At 40.6% G+C, this 23973-nt stretch overlaps 1 protein-coding gene across 3 annotated transcripts in view; it reads left to right on the top strand.

The window, feature by feature from the left end:
• Positions 1-9653: 9653 nt before the first annotated feature.
• fgf11b (fibroblast growth factor 11b) overlaps positions 9654-23973 on the top strand; it is a 36093-nt gene continuing 21773 nt past the window's right edge. The window contains exons 1-2 of one of the 3 annotated variants that reach the window (XM_034606693.1): positions 9654-10044; positions 10328-10809. In XM_034606693.1, the coding sequence (XP_034462584.1) occupies positions 10617-10809 (193 nt within the window). In that variant the 5' untranslated portion in view covers positions 9654-10044; positions 10328-10616. Of the gene's footprint in view, positions 10179-10327; positions 10810-22624; positions 22717-23973 lie in introns of those variants that run through there. The other 2 variants (XM_034606692.1, XM_034606694.1) reach the window with 2 other exon arrangements.

Raw genomic sequence — 23973 nt, 5'->3', positions numbered from 1 at the left:
ACATTGCACACGCTCATGCCAGATTTCTGGACATATTTGCAAAATAAATAAAACAAATGGTAAAAATGTACAGAAACTGCTCAGTGTTGAGAGCAGGTGGAGTGGTTTAGGTGCTAGAAGATATTTCTGAGCTGAGGTGTTATGATCCTAATTCAGCAGAACATCTGTGATGGGAGGAACCCATCTGATAACCCCAAGGACACATACAAGCTTTCACCCACCGCTTCTCTCCCCCATCATCCAACCCTGCAATTCTGCATCCGACTCTCCTCCCTGAAGTGAAATCATGTCAGTTATATCACTGGGTGTAAATAACTACTGGCAACATCCACTTACAGAATGACATGGGGTTTTTTTTATACGCTCACTTATTTTGAAGTTGGTAGGCGTCATCAAATTCTGAATTTTTTCCGAAAGTGTCACGGTGACAAAAAACGAGTTACTCTGAATGAATAATTCTTATAATCTGCAATAAGCTGTCGAGCGGTGAGATGCTGAAAAGACAGTTGGGACACATGTGAGACCTCCGGAAACACAAGATCAATATTTATACTGAATACATAGCCAATCTCAAAACTCACTTATGTGACCTGATTTTGTAGCACAAAACTCTCTTGTTCCTGCATTCCAGCTGAGCTCTGATTCTCTGTGGATCCTCTTCATATATGCATGAATACACCACAGTAAATAATGAAACCTGCAGTATTAACATACGCACACACGTAAACACACTTTGATTTTCTACGTTTCTCTGCACTGTTTGTGTTTACTGCGAGTATTCTAAGAGGGATGATGAGATTCGGCTCTAGCGAGATTAGTTCATAAATCAGGAGTCATTATTTGCCAACCAAACATTTCATCTCCATTTCTAATCCACGGAATGAAAGGTCATCCTAATCTGACATATAGGCCTATTTCTGTTTTTATTCAGCTTCCTAAATTGAAGGGGGATGAAGATTGTGGAGCGGTGCAAAAGAGATTGAGGATTGAACAGCAGAGATCCCGGCTCGCATTAAATCAGACTAAAATATTACTGCTGCGTCTGACTTGACAGTTAAACGTCTCCTCCACCTGCAGCCGGTGACATGAAACAAAACATTTGAAAGCATTTGGAAGGTTAGCTGCAGCTTTTTATGCGAGATGCCAAGAGGAGTGAAATTAATATCATAATTCAACATCAAATGCCAAGTGACAGACAGTTACATTTAGAGGATAAAAGAATGCTATAACTTATTTCATGCTGACCATGGTGTTTAGGCAAACTCATATTTTCCACATCCGCCGCTGGTGCTTTTAAAATTATTCAAATTTATGTTTTACTAGAATTTCACATTCACAAGTTGGTTTATAGTCATTCATACAACACAAGATGTGAAAATAACTTTTGCAAAACAAGGTGAGTGTAAAAGTTTAAGGAAGCCGGTGAATAAATAAAAGTGAACACAGTTCAGATCACACGGGAGAGAGTGAGAATGTTAGGGTGGTGGTAGCTGAAGCAGCTCGGGTGACAGTGGGTTTTAAGAGTACAGACACAGAGGCCTTCTAGAATCTGCACTCATCAAGTTTCATCTGAACGTACTGATCGAGAGGAAGGTCTAATCCTCTGGATTTACCTGTTGAGACATTACCTGAGGCAATGATCAAGATAAAGGCAGAGAGACAAGACAATATCCTGCATACAAATAGAAACTGGAAGAGTTGGGTTACATTTTTTTGGTTTGTAGAAAAAATCTGAGAAAAGTTAAACCTTTAATATAATTTTAAATATATCTTATTAGAATGCAAGGAATCTCTCTATGTCTGTATCTCGAAACCGCTCATTGAGTCTACTTCAAACTTGGCAGGTATGTTGATGGGCAAAGCACTGGTGAATTTGGACCAGCAAAATGTTCAACATGGCAACTTTAAATGATTTCATCGATCACAGCAAAGGAGATCGATTCCCCAGTTCAGGTTTTTTGCATACACATTCAAGCTTAACCAAACATTGAACTTTGAAATAAAAGGGCGCTCTGAGAGCACATACCTCCGCCAAGGCTAATGCCCGATCTTGCCATGTAAAAGCTGTGATTCCCATTTATATCCAGACTGTGGCGGTCTTCCATATTTTAATTTGTCCTGCCATAGTTTCATAATGAACCAAAAAAACGGACACTTCTCATAATAACGTAAGAGATCTCAAACTTGTGGTTTTGCTCCGCTATTGAATAGTTGTGTGCAGCGCTGTAACACTTCATAAAATGTCATAGGAACTTGTTCAGTCGTTTTTGCATAATCCTGCCAACAAATGCTGATGAAAAAAAGCCTCCTTTATTGGAGGTTGAACAGCTCTATGTGCAGCAGCGGGGTAAGTGCTGAATTCAGGTCTTTGCTCTCACACACACACACACACACACACACACACACACACACACACACACACACACACACACACACACACACACACACACACACACACACACACACACACACACACACACACACACACACACACACACACACACACACACACACACACACACACACACACTTTTGATGAAGCCTCACTCACTGACAGAAACATTGGAGAAGCAGAAAGCGTATACGAGCATATTGCTTATTTAACAAATTAGGCGAACTTCCATCATTTGAAACACTTGCTATGAAAAACATAGCCGTGACAGCAACGATAACATTATTCATGTCAAAATAAAAGCACCGGCACAGATAAAACGTGCATCCCCGTCACTGATATGCAGCAACAGCACGTAATTTACTCTGTAGATAACTTGAAAAACATCAATGATGTGGTGAAGCACGGGTTCCATGAAGGATGGATTCTCGACAGACACAGATCAAAGCCTGGGAAATAATTCATTTACAAGCAGATAAAAGAAAAGTAAACAGTAAACTGCCACAACCTTTCACTCCAGAGACATCGTGGGTGTAGTTATATATAGAACAATGAAACAAAACATTTGTATTTCAAAGAAAACCAAAAAGAACAACAGTAATTGTTGCATCTATATAAGGCAAAGCATTGCATTGTGGGATTGTGAGCAGAAAGTAGTGTGTGCATGCGTGATTTTATTTTTCTCATTCCGTTGTGTAATCTTTGTCTGTACTACATAGTGGATAAAAACACCCACTCATCTAACAGTGAGTGAAGCGCACTATGTAAACAGTGGGAAGAGATTCCAGGCACTGCCCTCGAAAATCGGGAAAACAAACAAAACTGGGAATCAAAAAATCACTATTGTTATAAATGTTCTTGTTTACGTGATGCACAGAGTATAGATTCGGTTATAGAGAATAGGCACAAGGTGTTACAGAATGAATCCCCACCAACGTGTTTTATAAATCTCAAATGATCATTTTAACTCCACATATTGTAACTAACATGCAAAACATAAAACGTCAAAAGAATCTTCAGTGACACCACTAGACAGTCAAATGAGTTTGACGATTCTTTAGTGAAATACATTAATGCTGGTCTTAATATCACTTACTAAATTAAAAATAAAATCTACATTTATGGGCTGAACATGGCTCATGACGCCATAGAGGCTCATGACTCATATAGAGTTGACCTTTTGGGACTTCTGTAAGTTATGGTAAATATTTGGAGAAGTGAACACCCTCGGCGGCCTGCAGAGCACACAGACGCACACGGCTGAGCTCTGATGTCATAGTGGACGATCCCTGCCACAAGTTCTGGAGCTGAATTATTCAGGAAGCGGTAGAGGAGCACTGATGTGTCTCTGTCATCAAACTCTTGAGTTTTAAATCTCAGGTGAGATTTGGGAAGTGGCTCACAGCAGAAAGTTGGTTTAAACAGAATAGCACGTTGCTGACAGGCTCTTATATATTCAATCTCTTCGAACATTTTCATGAAAATCTGGCATCTGTCAATTTTAAATAAGTTTTCTGGCTCTGTGGCTCGCATCCGGAGAACAGTTCATCTTATCAGCTACACACTTCTTGTATTGTTAAGAGCCCACAGTGTTGAATTTAGTGCGATTTGGAAACTTGATATGTTCAATATTAATAAACTTTGAATAAACCGGCGACCAGGGCTTTGTAGAAGTGGTGCTTGGGACTCAAGTGACGTTGTTGATCACACGCATTCATGACAACATGCATGGTCGACACTGGCAACTGATCGTCTTCACTTGACCTGACTCAGTTAATGCAGGCCACTTGTTCAGTTTCAGAGAGAAAGCTGCAACCAGCATTACCACAGGCCAAGAAAACAGCCAATTCCAAACAGGCAGGTTGAGAACAGAGACCGCACGACTCTGTTTAAAAACCAGGAAGAAATCGTGGTACAAGTCTAGTTACAGGCAGGTTATATCAGCAAATACATGTTCAACACAGTTATCTTTTTGCAGACTCAGGCTCTTTTTGTGTATGTTTGTGCATATGCATTTTTATATAGGGCTCGGAAATATGACTTCAAATCAATATCACTATGATCTCAAACTTTTTGTTGCCTTATGTTACATGTTTAACATTGCTCTCATAGTACTTTGACAAGGTCTGTGTTGGAAACATGTTGAACTATTAAACCTGGGATATTTTTTCTAATGAAGTGCATATTTTTATTTCTACTTTAGTGATGACTGAATGTAGCATTTTGTTCCCTTGTAATATGAAGTTAACATTGTAATATTAAGCACACTTCATTTTTCTTCTAGGATTTCTTTTAGCAGTGGGGGCCGGCAGCCCTTACGACCACAGGGTGATGTGTGTAAATTGAATAATTAGTATCAATAAAATGGGTAAAATACTGGTAATAGATTCACGTTTCTGATTCACCAGTCAACACAACAATACATTGAATATCTACTGCATTAAGTTGGAAAACTCAGCATAACTCAATGCAACGCTTAAAAGCGAAAGCATTTCAGCCGTGCATTGTTGTAGAAAAGCCAGACTCCCAGCAAGAGGGAATCAGGAGATAGTGTACACAGGAAACAGCAGAATCTGCATCTGTCTCAGCCACCAGCTAATTCTCACGATTAAAACCTAATTACCAGGGACTGATCTGAACGGGGCTAAATAAAGAATGGAGCTCGGAATGATATGTGCTACTCAAAGCTAATGAGCAACTCACCCACGGGTCATGGACATTGGAAATATTACTTCTGTGTGCAAGGAGCTGGCTTCAGATTGCACATGGTCGCATAATGGAGGAGGGGAGGGGGGGGGGGGGTGGATTAACGAAGAATACCTCCTGTCATCTGTGGACAGCGTGATGAGCTGAGCGGGGGATTGAAGGAGAGAGAGAGAGAGAGAGAGAGAGAGAGAGAGTGATAAAAAGATGAGGGAGAAAGAGACAGAACTAGGCCAATTGTTGTGATGTGCTTAACTCTTCCTGGCTTTGTGTGTTTGTGTACACATGCCCGTAAGTCTGTGACTATTCAGCATAGCCACTCTGCATCATTGCAGTCTGGGCTGACATGCTGCAAGACATCTAATCACACTGCTACATCACTGCTTGTAGTGAGGGAGGATGACAAAGGTGAAGAGACATTCTGGCTAATTGGTATTGTATTTATTTGGGCTGTAAACAACAGCCATTTGCATTACAAGTTAGTCTGTTACTCTTTCTGACAACAATATATAACAATAACAATGATCCTCATTTTCCCAAAGGCCCGAAGTACCTTTGTGGGAAAACCGAAATATCTTGTTTTGTCCAAATAACGAGCCAATAATGATATTCGATCATTTATCGTATAAATCTGTCAAAAGCTGAACATATTTGTATCTGTAGGGCTTGGACCAGCAAGAAATTGAGACTTTGAATTATTGATATATTATGAATGAGTATTTAACTGGTTATGGAACTGTCTCATTTAAATATTTATGCCTCTTTATGACCTACAAAAGCAAATAAGACGATCAGGGAGAAAATTGTGTTTTTCTATTAACTATTCTAAATGTCTGTGGTTGTGTCGGACCACCAGTCGTCAGGCGAAATGTTTCACAGCAGGGTTAGGGTTATTGTAACGGGACTAAAACAAGATAATAATGTTGTCATATTACAGTTATCAATCATGAAGCAAGAAAAAGATATATTAACTCATCGCTGTGCATCCTGCAAACAACCGGGTGTCTTTTCTTCACTCCTTCCAAAACAAATGTACATGCTTTTATATCTAAGACAGGAGACGGTGGAAACAGTACCACTTTTGTCCACAGAGCTGCCAAAATCAACAAAAATGAGAGGTTCCTTGTAGGGGTTTTATATAAAGTAAAAGTCCTGGATTTGAAAGTATACATGAGCAAAAGGTGCATTTTATATAACACAATTAGATTATTGTTGCATAAGTAGCACTTTACTGCTAGAACTTATTTTATACAGTTTGGAAGTTTAATCTTTGGCTTCACAACCTGTGGGTCAGGGTCCATCCAAAGGGTCACAAATAAAGATTGTAACATAATTAATTAAACTGATTTCTCTTAATTTTGCTTTGTGAAATATTAGATCAGTTTATTTTCTAATAACTCAAATAATTACAAAAAGATCTTTTGAAATTGAAATGGAAAATTACTTATTGACGTCTAAAACAAAGGTGATATTAAAAAACAGAATTTATGTAGGTGGTCAAAAGTCAAAGTTGCCACTAGTTTAATTGCAAAGATGTATTCTATTTTTTATTTAAAAAAAATTTGAATGTACAATATATTTCTACATTACTATTTTTGTAATGCAATATCTTATTCTGAAAAAAATAACTTCATAAACCTAATGGAGAGAAAAGGTATAATATATAGAAGTTAATATATAGACGTTAGCAGCATGAACTGCACAAAGTACAAGTACCTAAAATTACATCATACCTGAGTAAATGTACTTATAGTTACTTCCCACCACTGACAGAAATAGAGACGTATAATCCTTAAAGCAAAAGCCCTCAAATTTCAACCTCTAACCTAAAGTCATAAACTCATCTCATCTCGGAAAGATTACCCAGCGACTTTCTTAGGTAACACAGAATGCAATCCAACCTGAGAACCATTATCCTGGGGACCCAAGAAAAAACATTTTAACCTAAAGCACTTTACCAGATGTGCTGTTAATGCCCTCGGCTCACATGTAAATTGATGCGCACGCAGGGATTGTGTGCTATGGATTGTTTTCAGCAAAACATCTGCATTTAATCCCCTTTTGTGCCGTGTTCAGATGATGAGAATTCATATACGGTTACGTGACAGTATAGGCTTCTTTGCTATTTTTAATTCTCTTACTTTGATTTTCATGCAGCGTTACTATTTCCCTCCACTTTACCAAAGATATGTCAATAATGACACTGGCACCGAGGTAGCTCGCACACTAAATCCTGGATATGATTAGATGTGAGTGAAAGAGCCTTGTTGAGAAGTGAAGCTATGGGTGTGCTTAATCTCTATATTAAGGAAAAAATTGAATTTATATGGTAATATATTGGACATAACTGGGATCCCTGACATAGTGGGTGTCTAGTTGCTAGTTGTGCTGTTAATACAGGTGAGAGCTCTTATAAAGAAATCAAATTGTTCTCGTCTGAATGAGTCCACTTTTTTTTGGGCAGGAAATTTCATTATAATGATGGAAAATATTTCTTGACCTTGAGACACTGTAATGTCCCATGAATCCCCACTAATCTCTCTTTTGGTAGAACTTGGCACGTGCTTGTGATTGGACAAAGCAAAACGTAGAACAACCTTTGGCACGCGTGTGTAATGTTCCTGTTCGTCAGGAGGCCGATTCGTTACGAGCATGATGACGATTGCGGCGGAGGGACGAACCACTAGAAGAAAAAAAATGAATCTCTTTTCTGTTTTCTCGTCAATACAAAGTGCATTATCTCATCTGTGTTTCCCTTCTCCTCCGCCTCCGCCGCATGCCCCCCCCCCCTCCCCTCCTGTCCCTCCACGGAGACCAAACATCCGGCTGTCACCTGTCAATCAAGCCCTGACAGACAGTGACCTTGCTCGGCATTGTTAGAAACGATTTGAATCGACCTTGCATTTTCAAGTTGCTTCCGCTGCTGGTTTTCCCTGGAAATTGGCCTGTAAAAGAGGTGCCACGCCAAATAAAATTAGATTGATTGGCTCTCAGATAAGTTGATTCATTAGCTTTGAGTCGGCGGGACCAGATGACAGATGATAGTGTTTTTTACTGTATGAGCAGTTGTATTACAGATTCGAGGAGGGAAAAAATAACAAGCCTTTCACATAATGGCTGTGATTTATCATGTTAATGCCCTGTAATGGACTGGTGGACTTTAACATCGAGTGCAAGCGAACACACGTAGCCAAAAGAGCACAGGCCGTTCGTTTCATTCTACAGAATCAAATGTGATTGTTTTAGACCTGCCTCATTTTCTTCTCCTCCAGATGCCCCGTTTGTTTTTACATGAGGACGTCACAGAATGAGTAAGGTAAGCACAAACCTTGCTTTAGTTGCAACTCGACAGGATCCGAAATGCTTGACTGCAGGGCACTGTCATTTACCAGCGCCCACTTTGCAAAAGTACGCTGGCATAATTCGTGCTCTCCATTGATACTTGTGGAAGTTTGGTTTGTTTTTCCCAAATATTGAAAAAGCTCTTATGTCAGCCCTTGAACAAGTATCCAAATGGAGGCAAAAAGACTGCATGCACTTCCAGAAGGATGCAGGTGAGGAGAGAGCAGGGGTGTGTGTGTGTGTGTGTGTGTGTGTGTGTGTGTGTGTGTGTGTGTGTGTGTGTGTGTGTGTGTGTGTGTGTGTGTGTGTGTTGGCAGGTTAAGCTGTCTAACTCAATCTGTCCGACCTCATGTTTCTGTCAGGTTTAGCGTTAAGCCAGAAGTCAGACGCTAAATGCCATTTTTGGGTTGGGAACAAAGTCACATTTTTTTTAATTTATTTTCATTTCATATGTTCAAGAGCTGAAGGAAACAGATCAGGGAGAGACTGTGGAGGTTACGACTGTGCGGGGGGGATGTCAGGGAGGGAGACGAAGAGGAGGACCGACTGGAGACGCACAATTAGAGTGGGGAAGAGTAGAAAATATGCTGATGTGCTGTGTGTGTGTATGTCTATCAATAGTTATGAGGGCCAATTTAGGTTCAATACCTTCATTGGGAGGACCATTCAAAGGCTTGTTTGAAGGTTAAGACTTGGTTTTAGGGTTGGGTTAGAATTAGGTTTAGGCATTTAGTTGGTTAAGGTCAGGGTAAGTGGCTAGGGAATGCATTTTACCAATTTGTGTCCTCACTTAGATAGATGTACAAGTGTGTGTGTGACTGGAAGGTAGCACATGGGTGATGCTCTCCCTCTGGAGGAGACAGAGAACTGTCATAATCTGCATCTTAAGCACTCTCTCTCTCCCTCCCTCTGGCTCTGTCTCTCTATCGCAGTCAAAATGATTGAGCTTTCTCTTTTTGGTTTTTTGAGAGGGGGAGATGTTGCTGTAAAAAAAACAAAAATAACAAAACTATATCCTCTGTGAAGTGGCTGTTACCCATCTCTCGCACATTTTCCTCCCTTTCTCTCCAACCAAGCTCATTCTCACACATCACAGCCCCTGTGCCTCCCTCCCTCCTGTCTCCCTCGCTCTTTTTTTTTTTTTGCTCCCCCACCACCCGCTCCCTCTCTCTCCCTCTCTCTCTCTCTCTTTCTCTCTCTCTCCCATGAATGTCACCTCTACTGATGGTGGCTGCTGGAATTCACGCGCACACACTCTCACAACCGCTCGCTGACTTTGGATGGGAGGAGGAGGAGGGGGAGGTGGTGGAGGTGGAGGGTGAGGAGTAGGAGGAGGAGGAGGAGGAGGAGGAGGAGGAGGGGGTTCGGTGAGGACTGTGGGAAAGGAGCGTGCCTTCGGAGGCAGATGAAGAATGTCTGTCCGTCTGTGTCCATGTCTCCGCTGTGTTCCCGGCTGCCTCCCCGCAGAGACGGCCAGCGTCCCACTCGCTGCTCCACCTCTGGATCTGAGTCGGCTGGATTACCGCCCGGACCCTCCGCTCATTATTCCACCCTGCCACATTTAAATGGGAGGCAAAGTTGGACCTCTGTGGACTGCACGAAAAATGGTGACAATCAGTTTGATTCCTCTCCTGCTTTTAGAAGATCCTTAGCGTTCCAAATGATTTCACTTTTCTTCAGTGAAAGTGTTTTTATATGTAAAACCGTTTGAGCTCCTCCTCGTCGGTGCTGTCTATATAAAGTAGGTGACTTATTTTGCAATAGAACATTTTGAAAATTGGCTCTTCAGGCACGTTTTGATGTGTAAGACGAGTGGGGAAGAGGTGTAGAAACATCCTTTCTTAAAACTGAAAATGTGACTGTAGCACTTTTCTCTGTGTGCTCTGTTAGTGCCCGATTTCTTTATTTTTGGTCAGAGTGGAGGCTCCATGTTGGACTGCAGGTGAACTTGCACCTCTACCAGTCCGTCCCTCTCCAAAGGGGACCCGCAAACTAAACTCTTCCCAGTTAACCCACTTAGACGCTCAATCTCCCCTGTGGGGGCTTCTCTGAAACAACCGTCCTACTCTAGTTCTTTTTAATTTTTTAATTTTTCTTCTGAGGAACACAAGAGCTAAACCAGCAAAAAGGGGGCACAGGGAAGGAAGGCACCCCCCTCCCAAGGTGAGAGGGGGGGAAGATGGCAGCTCTCGCCAGCTCTCTCATTAGACAGAAACGGGCGGTCAAGGAGGACCCAGGCAACCGACCGGTAGCCAACAAGCGCAAGCCCTGTCCCAAGAGCAACAAGTCCCTGTGCCAGAAACAGATCCTGGTCCTGATCTCCAAAGTTCGACTATGCGGGGGTCGAAAGAGTCGAACCGACAAAAGACCGGGTGAGTCACCGCTGTCATCTTTCTCTGCTTGTTCCTTCTCTTGATCCTATGTTGGGACATTTGGTCTGAAATGAAAGCTGAACTAAACTATGGTAATGTTAATGTTGTAGTGAATATCCAACCACTTTTTGAACATTTTCTCAATTAACTAAATAAAAGAACATTTATCTATATTAGACATTTCCATAATTCAATTAATTTTCTAAATTATTGCATTTTATTTGAGTAAAAAGTAAATTTTCCTCTTAAGCCAAATTTAATTTGGTTTATTTAGTCCATCAAAAGCTTATGAAATGTGTTATTTTCAATCATTAACTTCACAATTTAAAACATATATTAAATAATCTGTTGCTGCCATATTATCATAAACCCTAATATTTCCCTATTAGCAGTTGTTTTCAGTGCAGCTCAATCTTGCAGTTGAACAAATGAAAAATTGAGCTGACGTGACTTTAGATGCACCTCGTGGAGCTTTTGCATTCCTGAATTTATAATTATGCAGAAGTCTGCAGAAACAATCAACTGTGCAATTAGCTTTAAAAAAAACACAATTGCAGTTTTATTCTTTAAGTACTTCCTGCAGTTGTGTGCATAACTGCAGATGCATGCAAAATCAATTATACAATTTTTTTCCACATGCAGCAGAATTTGCAATTTCATGTTATCATGCACACATGACGTGCAGTTTCACAGCGAAGAATATTCTCATGCATGGGTTCACAAACTTGAAATGTTAAGTAAATGTCAGCAGTTGGACATATAGAGGTGCACATGTACAGATTTCTGATTTGAATGTATTCATTGAGCAGCCACACTAACACAAGCACAACATGTGGATGAGGGAGAAAATCCATTGGTTAATAAGATTCTGATTTGGAAATTAATGAAGATACTGTTGTGGAATGACATACCTGTAATATTTGATCAAATTTGACTAAATCTTTTGACTCTGGTGGACTGGACAACATCTCAAAGTCAAATAATACATCCACACCTGCAACACAACTAAATGTGTGTAAACAAGTGCTGTGCTGTGTAACTATGTCAGCTTCTCTGATGTGTTTCTCTTTGAAAGCATAACTTCAACCCGGAGCCTCTGAAAAGAGAAGTATGTGATGTGTTGCCAAAACTCTCTCTCTCTCATCAAAACTTCTTGACATGTAAAAGCCCCTGTGTTGTTTCTCATAACTGCTCTTTTGTTTCGAAATGAACTAATTCAGGAGACAGAACAGAGTAATTCCCCCCAATTTCTTTTTTTCTTCACATTATTCTTCTCTCCTTTGGTGTGACTGCTTCATTATTTAATTCACGATGAGAAGTGTTTTGCTTTATTCATGCACAATTGATAAGTGTAGTAATGCTTTGGTTAAATTATGCATATAACTGAAATGCCACTGAACAAACCAGAGGCCAAATACTTTCATGGCTGATTGAGGCAGGAACAGTTTATTTAGAGTTGTTTTTTGTTGTTGTTGTTGTTGTTGTTGTTGTTCCCTGCGGGGGGTAAAGACTGCATCTGAGCAGATTGAACATGAGAATGATGAGTGATGAGCAGAGCTTTGTGCTTTATGAGGACTTTCATTTCCTTCTGCACCACTCCATAACACTCTGTAAGTACAAAAAACTTTGAATTTAGATACACCACATGGCCAGAAGATGATACTGTCGACTATTCATCAACTGAATCTGCTCTGTCGGTGACTGCTTCAAGTCCTGACAGCGTGCTAAGTGGCAGTTTGTAGAGAAGTAACAGAATAGACTCTCATTTAAAGAATGATTGGCTCAGTGCATTTAAGTTCCTCTGTCATTAAAAGGAGAATCGCTTCCTGCCAATCAGGTTCCTGCATGTCAGTGGTACAGAAACCTCCATCTCTCTGTTGCAGACACCCGGATTTGGTGACTTCAATAATGTGACATAACAATGACAACATACTGTGTAACCGCAGCTTTATTTCTTGGAAAAAACGTGCAGAGCCATTATTTTGCATCTGTTGTGTTTAGTCCACGTATGTTTTTTTTTTCATGAAAGTTAGGTTGTTTACATAATGATACCAGATGTTGGTCTGGGGTTGCACTAGCGAGGGGGTGGATGATGGGCCCTGTGTTCACAGTATTATCATTATTATCATGAGAATGGTATCAGTGACTCGGCCTGCCCTGAGATTTGTTGCCTGAGCCATAAGGCTCTGTAAGGCTCAACAACTCGCAAACTCACAAATCTTCTTACTCACTCTAGGCAGTCTGTACTCTCTCCACAAGGAGGAGTGATTTTCAGTTACTGTCAATCCTCTTCTACATATGCAAATTTGCTACACAACTCTCTACGGCAATATTTTTTCTCCATTTGGATGTCGCTTTGCATTCAGGGATTTTTGCAGCACAAATAACCATGTAGGAGCGTGAACGTGACACAAATAGCTGAGGCAGATCAGAAAATTGTACTTCACATATTAATTAAATAAAATTGTATTTGTATAGCGCCAAATCATAATATACATTATCTCAAGGCACTTTACATACAAGGTCAAAACCTTAAAAATGATGCTGCAGACCAGTCCCCACAACCGAGTCAAACACAACCATCCTCTTTTACCACATATGGAGCTAGAATTGCACAGTATGAATCAACATTTAACTCCACTAGATCCGAATTATATTATAATCTGCACCAACCCACAAATATAAATCCCCTAAATATGCCAGATTTTTTTCATGAACCTCTGTGAATTATTCCCCTGTGAAAAATTTTGAAAAACGCCTGCCAGTCTTGCAATGTTGAAGTAAGTGGGGGGGGGGGAATCTTTGATCCACCTCCTGATCGACATCTGCACCAAAATGTAACTGGTTCTTCATGAGGTCATGCTCTATCCCTCCACAACATTTAATGGAAATCGATTGATTTGATTTTTCGTAATCGTGCTAAATAACAAACACATACAAAATCATAATCTGGAGGTAATAATTATGTCAAACAGGAGAGTCGGCATCACCACAGAACAATCGAGTGCTTGAAAAAATTCCTAAAGTCAAATGTTGAAAGAAGCTTTTAAGATGGATTTCTAAGATGGAAGGAGATAACTGCTGCAGTAAACTTGACATAAAATGTTTGCTTTATCCCGATATGCATCATTATCTCAAAATAATTATATCAAAAAATTGTATTTTCGTCATTTATCGTACAGTTGTAATGTAGAGCTGTTAATGCTGCCACCTATAGGCATGTAAATGAATACCTGCTGCAGTTAAAATACCGGCGGTGAGTGTTATTCTTCTTATTTGGTTTCAAATTGGGACGAAAGAAAAATCCATTTTAATCGTCTTTTATTATTATACTTTTTTTTTTTACAGTATCGTCTGAAAGACTTTCTTAGACTTTGAGAAGATATTTACTTTGAAAAGGTCTGTGGGTTTGATACAGGCTTAGAGATTAGAGATTATACCTCCACATGTATTCATCACAAGGGCATACTTTTTTTCAATATGCACATTGCAGTTTGTCATTTGCTCGACTTAATGCCTTGTTAGCGGGAAGCAGATACATTTCCATTTCAACATCGTCGCAGGATTCTGTAGATGTGAGGTTTTTGAGAGGAGAGTTCTCAGCTGTCGAATTAACACCACACCCGCACACATAAGCTATATTTACAACTGTCATAAAGCCTACTCGAGCGATAGAGATGGACATAAGCCATGCTGCTTAAACATGTGGCCGGCGCAAATCTCACACTGGACGCGTTCCACAGCAAACCGCAGCATTTCAACCTGCCTCGTTCTCCCCTTCATCAGCCTACCTTACCAGTGACCCCTTCAAGAGCTGACCTGACCGGTGGGAAAAAAAACCTCTCCCACTGTCAGTAATCTGCACTGTTGCCCTCTTTTCAGATCAATTCAGCTAATTAATGTATAGCGATTAATCAATAATCACCCTCTCGGTTTGTTCAAGGTGGAATCTGACTTGAAAAGGGAGCGATATCGAGCCGCCTGCCCTGTGTATCACCTTTAATACCTTTCTCTAGGTTAGAGCAAAGGAATCTTAAACACAACTCATGAGTACATGGAACTGAAGAAACATTAAAGTATCAGTGGTAGAAGAAGTATTCAGATCATTTACTCAAGTAAAAGTATTAATATCAAAAGAATTGCATTCAAACTTTAAAGTAAAAGTATGTCAGTATTTTTAACAAAATGTACTTAAAGTCAGGTAAAAGTTCTTATAGTGTAGTAAACTGTAAACTTTTACTATTCTATCTGATATTTTTCAGATTAATATAACTGCTGCATTATGTTGCATTTTACTGCTGCTGATGTTTAACATCGAGCTCATTTATATACTGTTGGATAGATTAATCTAAAGCAATGCATCATATTCTCTAAGATTGTCATATCTCTGTGAGAACCATGTATCTTCAATTTTCATGAGCAGAACCTGTTTTCATTTTTGTGATGGTGAATTTCCCAGCTATTGCAAAAGCTTTTTTTACTACGATACTATACCATGGCTTACACTGGTGTCTGAAAAGGAACTAAAGGTGCCTGACAAATGTAGTGGAGTAAAATGTTAAACATTTCCTTCTGAGATGTAGTGGAGTAGAAGTAGAAAGATGCACAAATGCCAATACAAATGTAAAGTACAAAATGTGTAATAAAGAGCAGTACATGAGTAAATGTACTAAGTTACTGTCCACCACTGAAAAATATACAGCAGATATTTGGATTTAAAATTTGCCACATATGTGAGTACATCATTTTAAGAGCTGTCTGGAAATGCCACTCATGGTAGTAATACCATAGAACAGACCTAAGAGGGCTGAGTCATTAGAAACGAGTGTGTTCAAATATAGTGCAGACCTAGACACCTTGTAGCATCGAGTGGGCTGTTTGGCGTGGAGGTGCACTGTAGTATGTTGTAGGTGTAAGCATCCGAGGGGCCAGTCCACTTTCGGAGCACTAGGGTAGGCCCCCGGCTGAGGAATAGCAGACCAGGTTACAAGGCGAGATCCAACAGGGGATAGCATTAAGCTGACCCCGAGAGATCGGGGCCGCTAACTTGCTTACTCGACAACACCTGATCAGACAATGCAGTGTTAGGTAGCTTCTCATCAGAACTTCATTGACTGTGACAGGGGTCAGGGAGAGCGACGGAGGGAGAGAGAGAGAGAGGGGGAGAGGGGGAGAGGGAAAGAGGGAGGGAGGGGGAGTTAGTGAAGGTAAACACAGGCTTAAGGAGAAAAGTAAAGATATCACACTGATGTCAGAGAAAACTGTATCATAAGGTGGAGGCGGGTGGCAATCACGGGGGTGGACACAGATGAAGAGATAATCAGAAATGCAGAGAGCAAAGCGTTGAGAGATACCGTCGGAGATTAAAGGGACGATGGGTGGAATTGAAGAGAGCTGTGAGTCAGCCCGTCATGGAGGCAGCATGTGGAGAAGAAGATGAGATGTGAAACCGTGGGGATGGATGTGAAGCGGCACTTTTAAACAGCTTCCTCCAGACGTGAACTTCTCTTGTTTAACAATCTGTCCAAGAACACGGATAGTCCTTAACTGAGGGTCGAGAATGACGCTTCTGTTTTAGTTGAATAAAGTCGGGTGAGTGGGTTAAGTCAGGGATTGATATTTTGCTTGCAGATGCTTGAATAAACATCACTAGAAATGAAAACTTGGAAAGTATCTTTAGTGTGATTTTGATTACATTAACCGGGAAGGTTGTGTTTTTTGTCTGCATTCATTTGTTTGTTATTTCCTAGGATTATGCAATAAGTACTGAGCAGATTTCCACTCCACTCCAATTTGGTGCAGATGCTTGTCAAGGGGGCAGATCCAGACCCACTTTCTTTTATATTGTAAGGCGTTTTTTAAACTTTGTCACTGAATTTGAGGAAAATTCATGGACTTTATAAAAAAGAAATCAAGCATGTTTAGGGGACTGATATATACGAGTGTGTGTGATTTGTTGCAGATCCAAATAAATATCTGTATCTGGTGAATTTGAATGGGGTTCCGTGAGAGGAATGTCAGGCCTTGGTGGAGGTATAAACTCATGGTGTCCTTCTAGTTACAAATTTGAACTATGTTTTTTTGGTTTGTTTATCGGAGGCCAGGAAGTGTTGCGTTCTCTTTAAGGACTCTTAACACTTGAGACCTAGCGTTTGCATTATAGGCCCTGAAACACATAATCTCATTTACCTTCTTATAGTAAGAAATGGGCTCCTACGACTTCCCGCAGAGGTTTTGTTGGCTTCACATAAGAGATTTATCATGGTTACTGCAGGTTTAAGGCCTTTTCAAGACTGTACAGAGTGAAACGTAAAACCTATGTCAAGTACGACGGATATGAAGGAGTCCCAGAATTACATGCACTGCCTCATAACAGACGAACACCCATAATCGTTTTCTGTCTGAGCACTGGTTTGTAGTGGGCAGGGCTTAGTGTGTAGTCAGTCAATGAACCCTGATCAAACCACACCCATACAGTCCCAATGAGGAGAATAAGCCGAGTTTTTGAGTGTTGAGTGTAAACCTTTTCGTAAAATACTGAAAAAGTATCTTTATGGTAACTGTGATGAAATAGGTTATTATAAAAGCACAAGTACTAAAAAATGTTCAAATGATATCCAGTGTTAAACGAAATCTGAACAATTTCCAAATAACAGATTTCTGTTTTGTTTACATCTAGTCAGGACAAACAAAAGATTAGTGCTCGACTGCTGCTGGGGTCAGTGATGTCTGGGCGTCTTGAACAACCCTCGTTTCATCGGTCGGATTTAAAATGTCTGGTACCAAATGGTGTTGATGGGGACGGCAGGATGGCGAGGCAGCTGTTCACGCGTTAAGAAGTAGGCGATCTAGTTTATTGCTTAAACTTTGTCCAAGATATACCCATCAGATTAAACCACAGTGAAACATCAAAGTTTTGGCTCTAATCTCCTAAAGTCTGTTATATGATGCAAAAATCCATTCAAGATTAAGGTACGCACTTATATATTATTTTAGTTTTAAAGGTTTATCTGACTTTGTGTCTCTGGGCTGGAGAAGCTCCTCAGACACTCTGCAAATAAAGACGGTAGACACGAGGGGATCAGGGGGATCAGTTTCTTTCTCTGCGAGTATTACTGCAGTCAGAGTTTAGAGTTGGCCTGTGAAAAGATATTCAGCCGTAGAGAGGCTGTTGACAATGGCCTTAAGTCTTACTCAGAGCCGGGCGGCGGAGGAATGTGTGTACAAAGAGCACCCTTTTGTTTCTTGTCGTCCGGAGGGTGGCACCTTAATCTCCCACACATACCTGCTAAATTGAATCTGCGGGCGCTTTGATTAACGCAGACAAGGACAGATTGAATTTACCTCTAACAAGAGGAAGAGAGCGAGGACGGAGGACGAGAGGTAACGATGACAAGACAAAGAGAGGGAGAGGGTCATGAATGGCAAAACGGCTGTGAGAGAAGCAGGAAGCACAGACTACTTTTAATAGCAAAAAGATATATGAGTGCACATGGACAAAAAAAAAGGCTTTACTATGAAAATCTAATCATTACATTTATGAAATACCTAATTAAAATCTCACATTACACAGTTCTAGTTTTCACCTTTTCAGAACATTCCTTGTTTAAAAGGAAGAAGAGCCTGAACGGATTGTGGATTTTTGGGGGCAAATAGCAATAACAAAATTAGAGTGTAAAATATAGATTTTTTTTTTAAATTGCCAATCATTCCCAAGATGTCATTATCTAACCCTCATGACAAAGAAATGTAATCGAAATGTAATCTTTGCACAGATTGTTTATTGTGTAGAATAAAAGTTTTTATTTTGGTGCATATCAGCGAACATAAACACCATGTGTCTGTTAAAGGTTCATATCGGCCAATTTTGATCAAACAGGCGACAGCTGAAAAATGTTGCTACTATAAATTTCCTTAAACATTTACATGTGATGACTTTTAGAAATAAGATTTGTTAAATCGATATAAATACCCTCACCTGTAGTTGGAGGTCCACATCATCCGGAACACCTGCAGCTGCCGGTCCTGTTCTCTCTCCGTACCACAGTCAAAAGAGAAACTCATCATGCTGCTCAATTCCGTCCTGAATCTGACAACAGAAAGTGATGGAGAGAATCAGACAGTCTGAAATATTTCTGAAACTTAGATTGTAAATTAAGATGGAAGATGCGTCTCAGCTTCCTCCCGCCATCCAAAAATGAAGCCAAATTATCCTGAATACAAACGCTGCCATATTGCGCAATGGCGTCGGGAAGGTCCCTTTTATCCGGGTCGAAACACATGCTTGTCCAATCATGAGTCATTGTTGGCTGTCAATCAGGATGTTTAACCCCATTTTTATAGCATCAAATAATGAATTAAAACCAAACTTAATGGATAAATCAACACTTGAGTGTCCAGCAGGGTGATAATGACTACCTATAACAACAAAGAAAATCTTCGAAAAAAACCTATTTTTTCATACTATGTATTTTGACTCTTTAAGTCTACTCCATGTCCCATCCACTAACATGGGGGAGGGCGGTCAAGATGATTTGGCGTGCCTTTTGGGAAGCTGTAATGTTGACCATCTTGTCTCTGAGCAACTTATTCATCTGGAGAAATGAAAGCAGTTTGTTTACACTGCACTATTACAGGAGAGAAAATAACTCACTCAGAAAGACACATGACTATGAAAATATACTTCTGAGAGGGAAATGTACATAAACTACTCACAAACTCCCCGGCATTGTGAACACAATCTACAGTTTAAATGGACAAGTGTATTACAAAGCAACACATGTCGTATATTTTGAATCAGAAAACCACCTCAATTTTCCTTTCAGGGCTTATTTAATCACACGTCCTGACCTACATTATCTTAATCAGTACTCAGAATTTCAGTTTAGGAATTGACTCAGAAAGCAGAGAGAAGTCCCTGGAGACAAAAGCAAAACATTCTGAAGGCTCATTAATGCTGCCTTCACGTACGTGAAGAAATGCAGATGTTTAAAAAGATGCAACCGACAATGCCGACATACTTCCACGCCTCTCGAAGTTAGGCTATTGTTGAAATTTATTCCATGACCGTCTTGCTCAAATAATTGACGATACTGCCCCCCATCATTTTCAGTGGTACTGGTTCGTATTATCTGTTCAGACGTGCACAAATAGGTGAGAAATGAATGCAGACTACGAATAGAAGGCTCTAACACGGAGCATAAATCAGCCTTAAAATCTCTACTTCTCAAAGTTCCAGTTTAGGAAAAGGTCTACCGTATTTTTGCTTGTAAAACAGTGTATCATTTAAAAAATAATCTTTGTGTAATCCTGTTGAGTTTGATGAAACATATCGTCCGGGCTTTTGCTGGCTGTATCTATTCAAATACAGCTGCATGAGTATTGAAACTGTGTCAGCTAAACTTAATCTCAGACAATGTTTGGCTTCAATCCTTCAATGGATTCCCTCCTCTGGTGCCAGGCTGCTCTTAAGCGTCTCTACTCGAGGTTTACTTCCTCTGTCTCCTTCTTCCTCCTCTTCTGTGTGGGAAAAAAAATCGTTCCGTGTGAGGACTATATGAAAAGAGTTTCAGCGAGAGAAATCAATGCAGGTTCAAATACCGAGTCCTCTCTTGTTCCGTCTGCTGTGCAGTTTAAGCTCAGTTGTGTGTTTACTTGTGTGATCATCACACGATCTGACAGAGGTCCGGACCCCTTTGGGAGTGTAGAGGAATGTTTGTGTTTGTTTGTTCTGAATATATTAAAGGGCCTATTTGTGTCCTTGCTGGAGGGTCCATGAGAAAAAAAAGGATAGGTGAGGTGTGTTGGGGAGCTGCTCGGCACAGTGGTCCTGATCCTGTGCCTCTGTATAGTACACTATGTTATTGATGAGGCTGCGAGGCCACACCACATCACTCTCAATCCCCCTGTGCTTAGCATGTTGTTAACTGCCACTGATATGTTCCTGTCATATGTTAATGATTCACATATGTGAATATTGAATGTGTGCCAGGGTGGCAGTGCGAGTCCTATTTGCTTCTGCCCGTGTTTGACATGCTCCTGTCAGCGCCGTTAATAAGCGGCACTAACTCGCTTTCACTTAGGTGAACCGCTGCCATTGTCACGAGAAATGATTTATGAAGCCTTGGATGTAAATGAAGAGGCCGCTGTTGGAGTTGCAGGAGACATGATGCACCTCATTCGCTCTCATTCCTTTTTTAACCTCGCCCCCTGTCCCGCGATCCCTCTTCTTCCTCCTCTACATCATCCTTTTTCAAGCTGTCTGCCCCTATCTCCTCTCCCTCCCTCTCATGCTTGTCACACTCTATATCTTTGTGTCCTTCTCTCGTTCTAACGTTGCCCTTTTCTTTTGCTCTCCCCATCCTTTCCTCCTTTATTACTGGAAAAACGTGAAGCCTTCTTCAGTCTTGCCTCCATGTTGTTAACCAGCGTTTATGACTTTCTTCCTGCCTCACTCTTCTCCTCTCGCCCTCTATCTTCCCACAAGATTGATAATTACTTGCAGCACTGTGGAGCACATGGCCCAGTTTAGGAAAGGAGAAAAAAAAGGAACCATGTTCTCCTTTTATTAGAAGCAGAGTCAAACACCACACAAGAGACAGAATCCCACTTTCTTGCATGCATGCATGCAGTGCACATGCATCTAGGCGCATGCATGCATGCATACACAAAGAGCGAGAGGGGAGACATAGAAAGAGCGGCTGAAAGTGAAAGCGAGCATGATGAGAGAGAACGGGGGGAGTCAGGGAGTCCTGAAAATATAAGATGAGGAAAACCCCTGTTGTTTGGTTTGGTCGGAGCCGGAGAAGAAATGCCCTTGGCTGCTCAGTCATGCAGGCCCCCAGTAATTACCTCCACCCTTATCAAGAGCAGCGCGGCAGGAGGGAGATCGGCAAGCGACATACTGGGCTCAAATCAGGCCAGATAAATACATTAGTGTAATGATAACCAACACCTATAGCTATACACTACGCTGATTAGCGATAAACCTCAACCAACGCTTATTTTTCCAGAGCAATTACACCGCAGCTAAGGGTTTAAATGTCCTTGATAGCAGCCGTGATGCATGAAGTGATTACCTTGGGTTCTTATGTGCACTGACCTCATTTATACAGACACATACATAATTGCTGTGTGAATGGTTTTACTGTAGGTCTAGGCTGCGGACTCCCCCATGGTATTTTCAAAATGATTATCAGCACCAAATGTAAATTGATGAGGGGCATCCCTGTGAAGACCGAGCTGCGGCTACGGCTGGGATTAGAGACGAACCCAATTTAATAAACAAAATGCTCCTGTGACTCTGTCTGATGCTTTTGCAAAATGTGTAACACTTACAGAACCAAAAGAAACACCTCCTCGTATTGGTTCATCGAATAAGGGCTTGGTATTGAATTTAACTTTATGCATCTTTGAGGGACTGGCAATTTTCAGCGTCAGATACGAAGAAAATGTAACTAACAGCTCACAACACATACGCCATCTATTAAAGCCTTAAAGCCCTCCATATCTACACACCTGCTTTGTTCTTGGTTCATGTGTGGAGAGGTCACTGGGAATGAAAAGGCCTGCTGATGAGTCGACATGTTGTTGGCTGTGCTGACAACACCTGTGTGCTGATGTACATACACAGACAGCAAGCTCCCTTTGACCCACACTCCACTGACCTGGATCAGGGAATGTTTTCTGTCACTCAAGCCCACATGTGTCCCCAGAGTGATGAGTGTAGGCACACGCCTCCTCTCCACGGGAAATACCCAGGACAGTCGAGGCTGCAGGTTGCGTTTCTGGCATATTTATCGAAAAGTTCTGCCAGGGCAGATTTAGGTGTGCTCAGCCCGAGAGATAATGTACAGGCTGTGCTGAGCTTGGGATGCACCTCACCAGAGAGATGAGAGAATACAAACGGTAATAATCATGATGATACACAGTCATACGATCTGACCACAGATTTAGCAAAACAACATTTTTTCTTGATGTTAGTGCCTCTCGTCCACATGCAAAAGGCATTTTAAGTCACTTAAACTGAGATTTTTTACAAACGTCTTTGAAATAGCAGATATTCTAAAACTTTGGCTGTATCTGTGTGTGCTTGTAAAATGGTAAAATGATGACTTCACAGTTTACTTCACGTATGCCCACAGTTGCTCTGTGAAATGAGCATGCACCAGAAACAATAACGATGGAGGCTATATACCCATTTCTCTACGTTTGGTTAACACTGCTAGGTCTTATTACAAGTTTGTCTCTAAATTTAACATCACTGCATTAAATTATGTTCAATATCACTTGGACTAAGGTCCGGCCCCCAGTGCTCACCCGCAGAAAAGTTTCTGACCTGCAAAAAGTTTTGTAGCAGGTAAAGAATATGTAGGGTAGGGTGTGGATTAATGGGCACAGGTATGACAGTTTTTTGGGGGGGAAATCAGAAATGATTTTGAGCTTTGGTTGCAGCAGTGGTCCAGGACTAGATCAGAATTCAAAGTATGCCAAAGTTATCAGTACTAGACGGTAGATATTTATATTTCTTCCTTTAGCTTTCATTAAACCAAACCAAGTAGTTAATATAATAAAGACAAAATTGAAAATAAGTAACACACTACACAAGTACAAACGATGCACAAATGAACAAAGTCTATTTTTACCACATGCACTACATGAGGGTATATCATGTTCTCTGCAGCAAACATATCTCGAGAAAGCACCTTACAGATAAATCATTAATAAGAATGATTTGCACTGTGTGGAAGGTATTATCAAATAAATCTAAAAGTATCTGAAGTAAAAGTATTTGTTCAATAGAGAAATGTCCTCTATGACTGATATAAATCATTATGTGACATTATTATTGTTGATACTGATGCAACGATGTAAATGTGAATAGCATTTCTCTGTTGGAAGTGCTAGATTTACCCCAGTCAGTTACTTCTTTGTGTAGAAGTTGAAACTTTAGGCCACTGGCTCCCAACGGAGTCACTTCAAAGACTGCCAAATAGATCTGGGGGGCTCATGAGTTGATAAAAAAAATTAAGAAAAAATAAAGTTCTTCTACATGCATTTATTTTATTCTTTGGATTTTCTCTGATCTTTGTAAAGTATCAGAGAGTTTTACTTTTGTGTGCCTTTAACAGTCGTTTAAGTGGAACCGCTTAGATCTCAGACATC

The sequence above is a fragment of the Hippoglossus hippoglossus genome, chromosome 14 (genome assembly GCF_009819705.1).
Source record: "Hippoglossus hippoglossus isolate fHipHip1 chromosome 14, fHipHip1.pri, whole genome shotgun sequence".
Classification (NCBI taxonomy): domain Eukaryota; kingdom Metazoa; phylum Chordata; class Actinopteri; order Pleuronectiformes; family Pleuronectidae; genus Hippoglossus; species Hippoglossus hippoglossus.
Note: the sequence above shows the minus strand (reverse complement) of the source record. Positions and strands in the feature narration are given on the sequence as shown.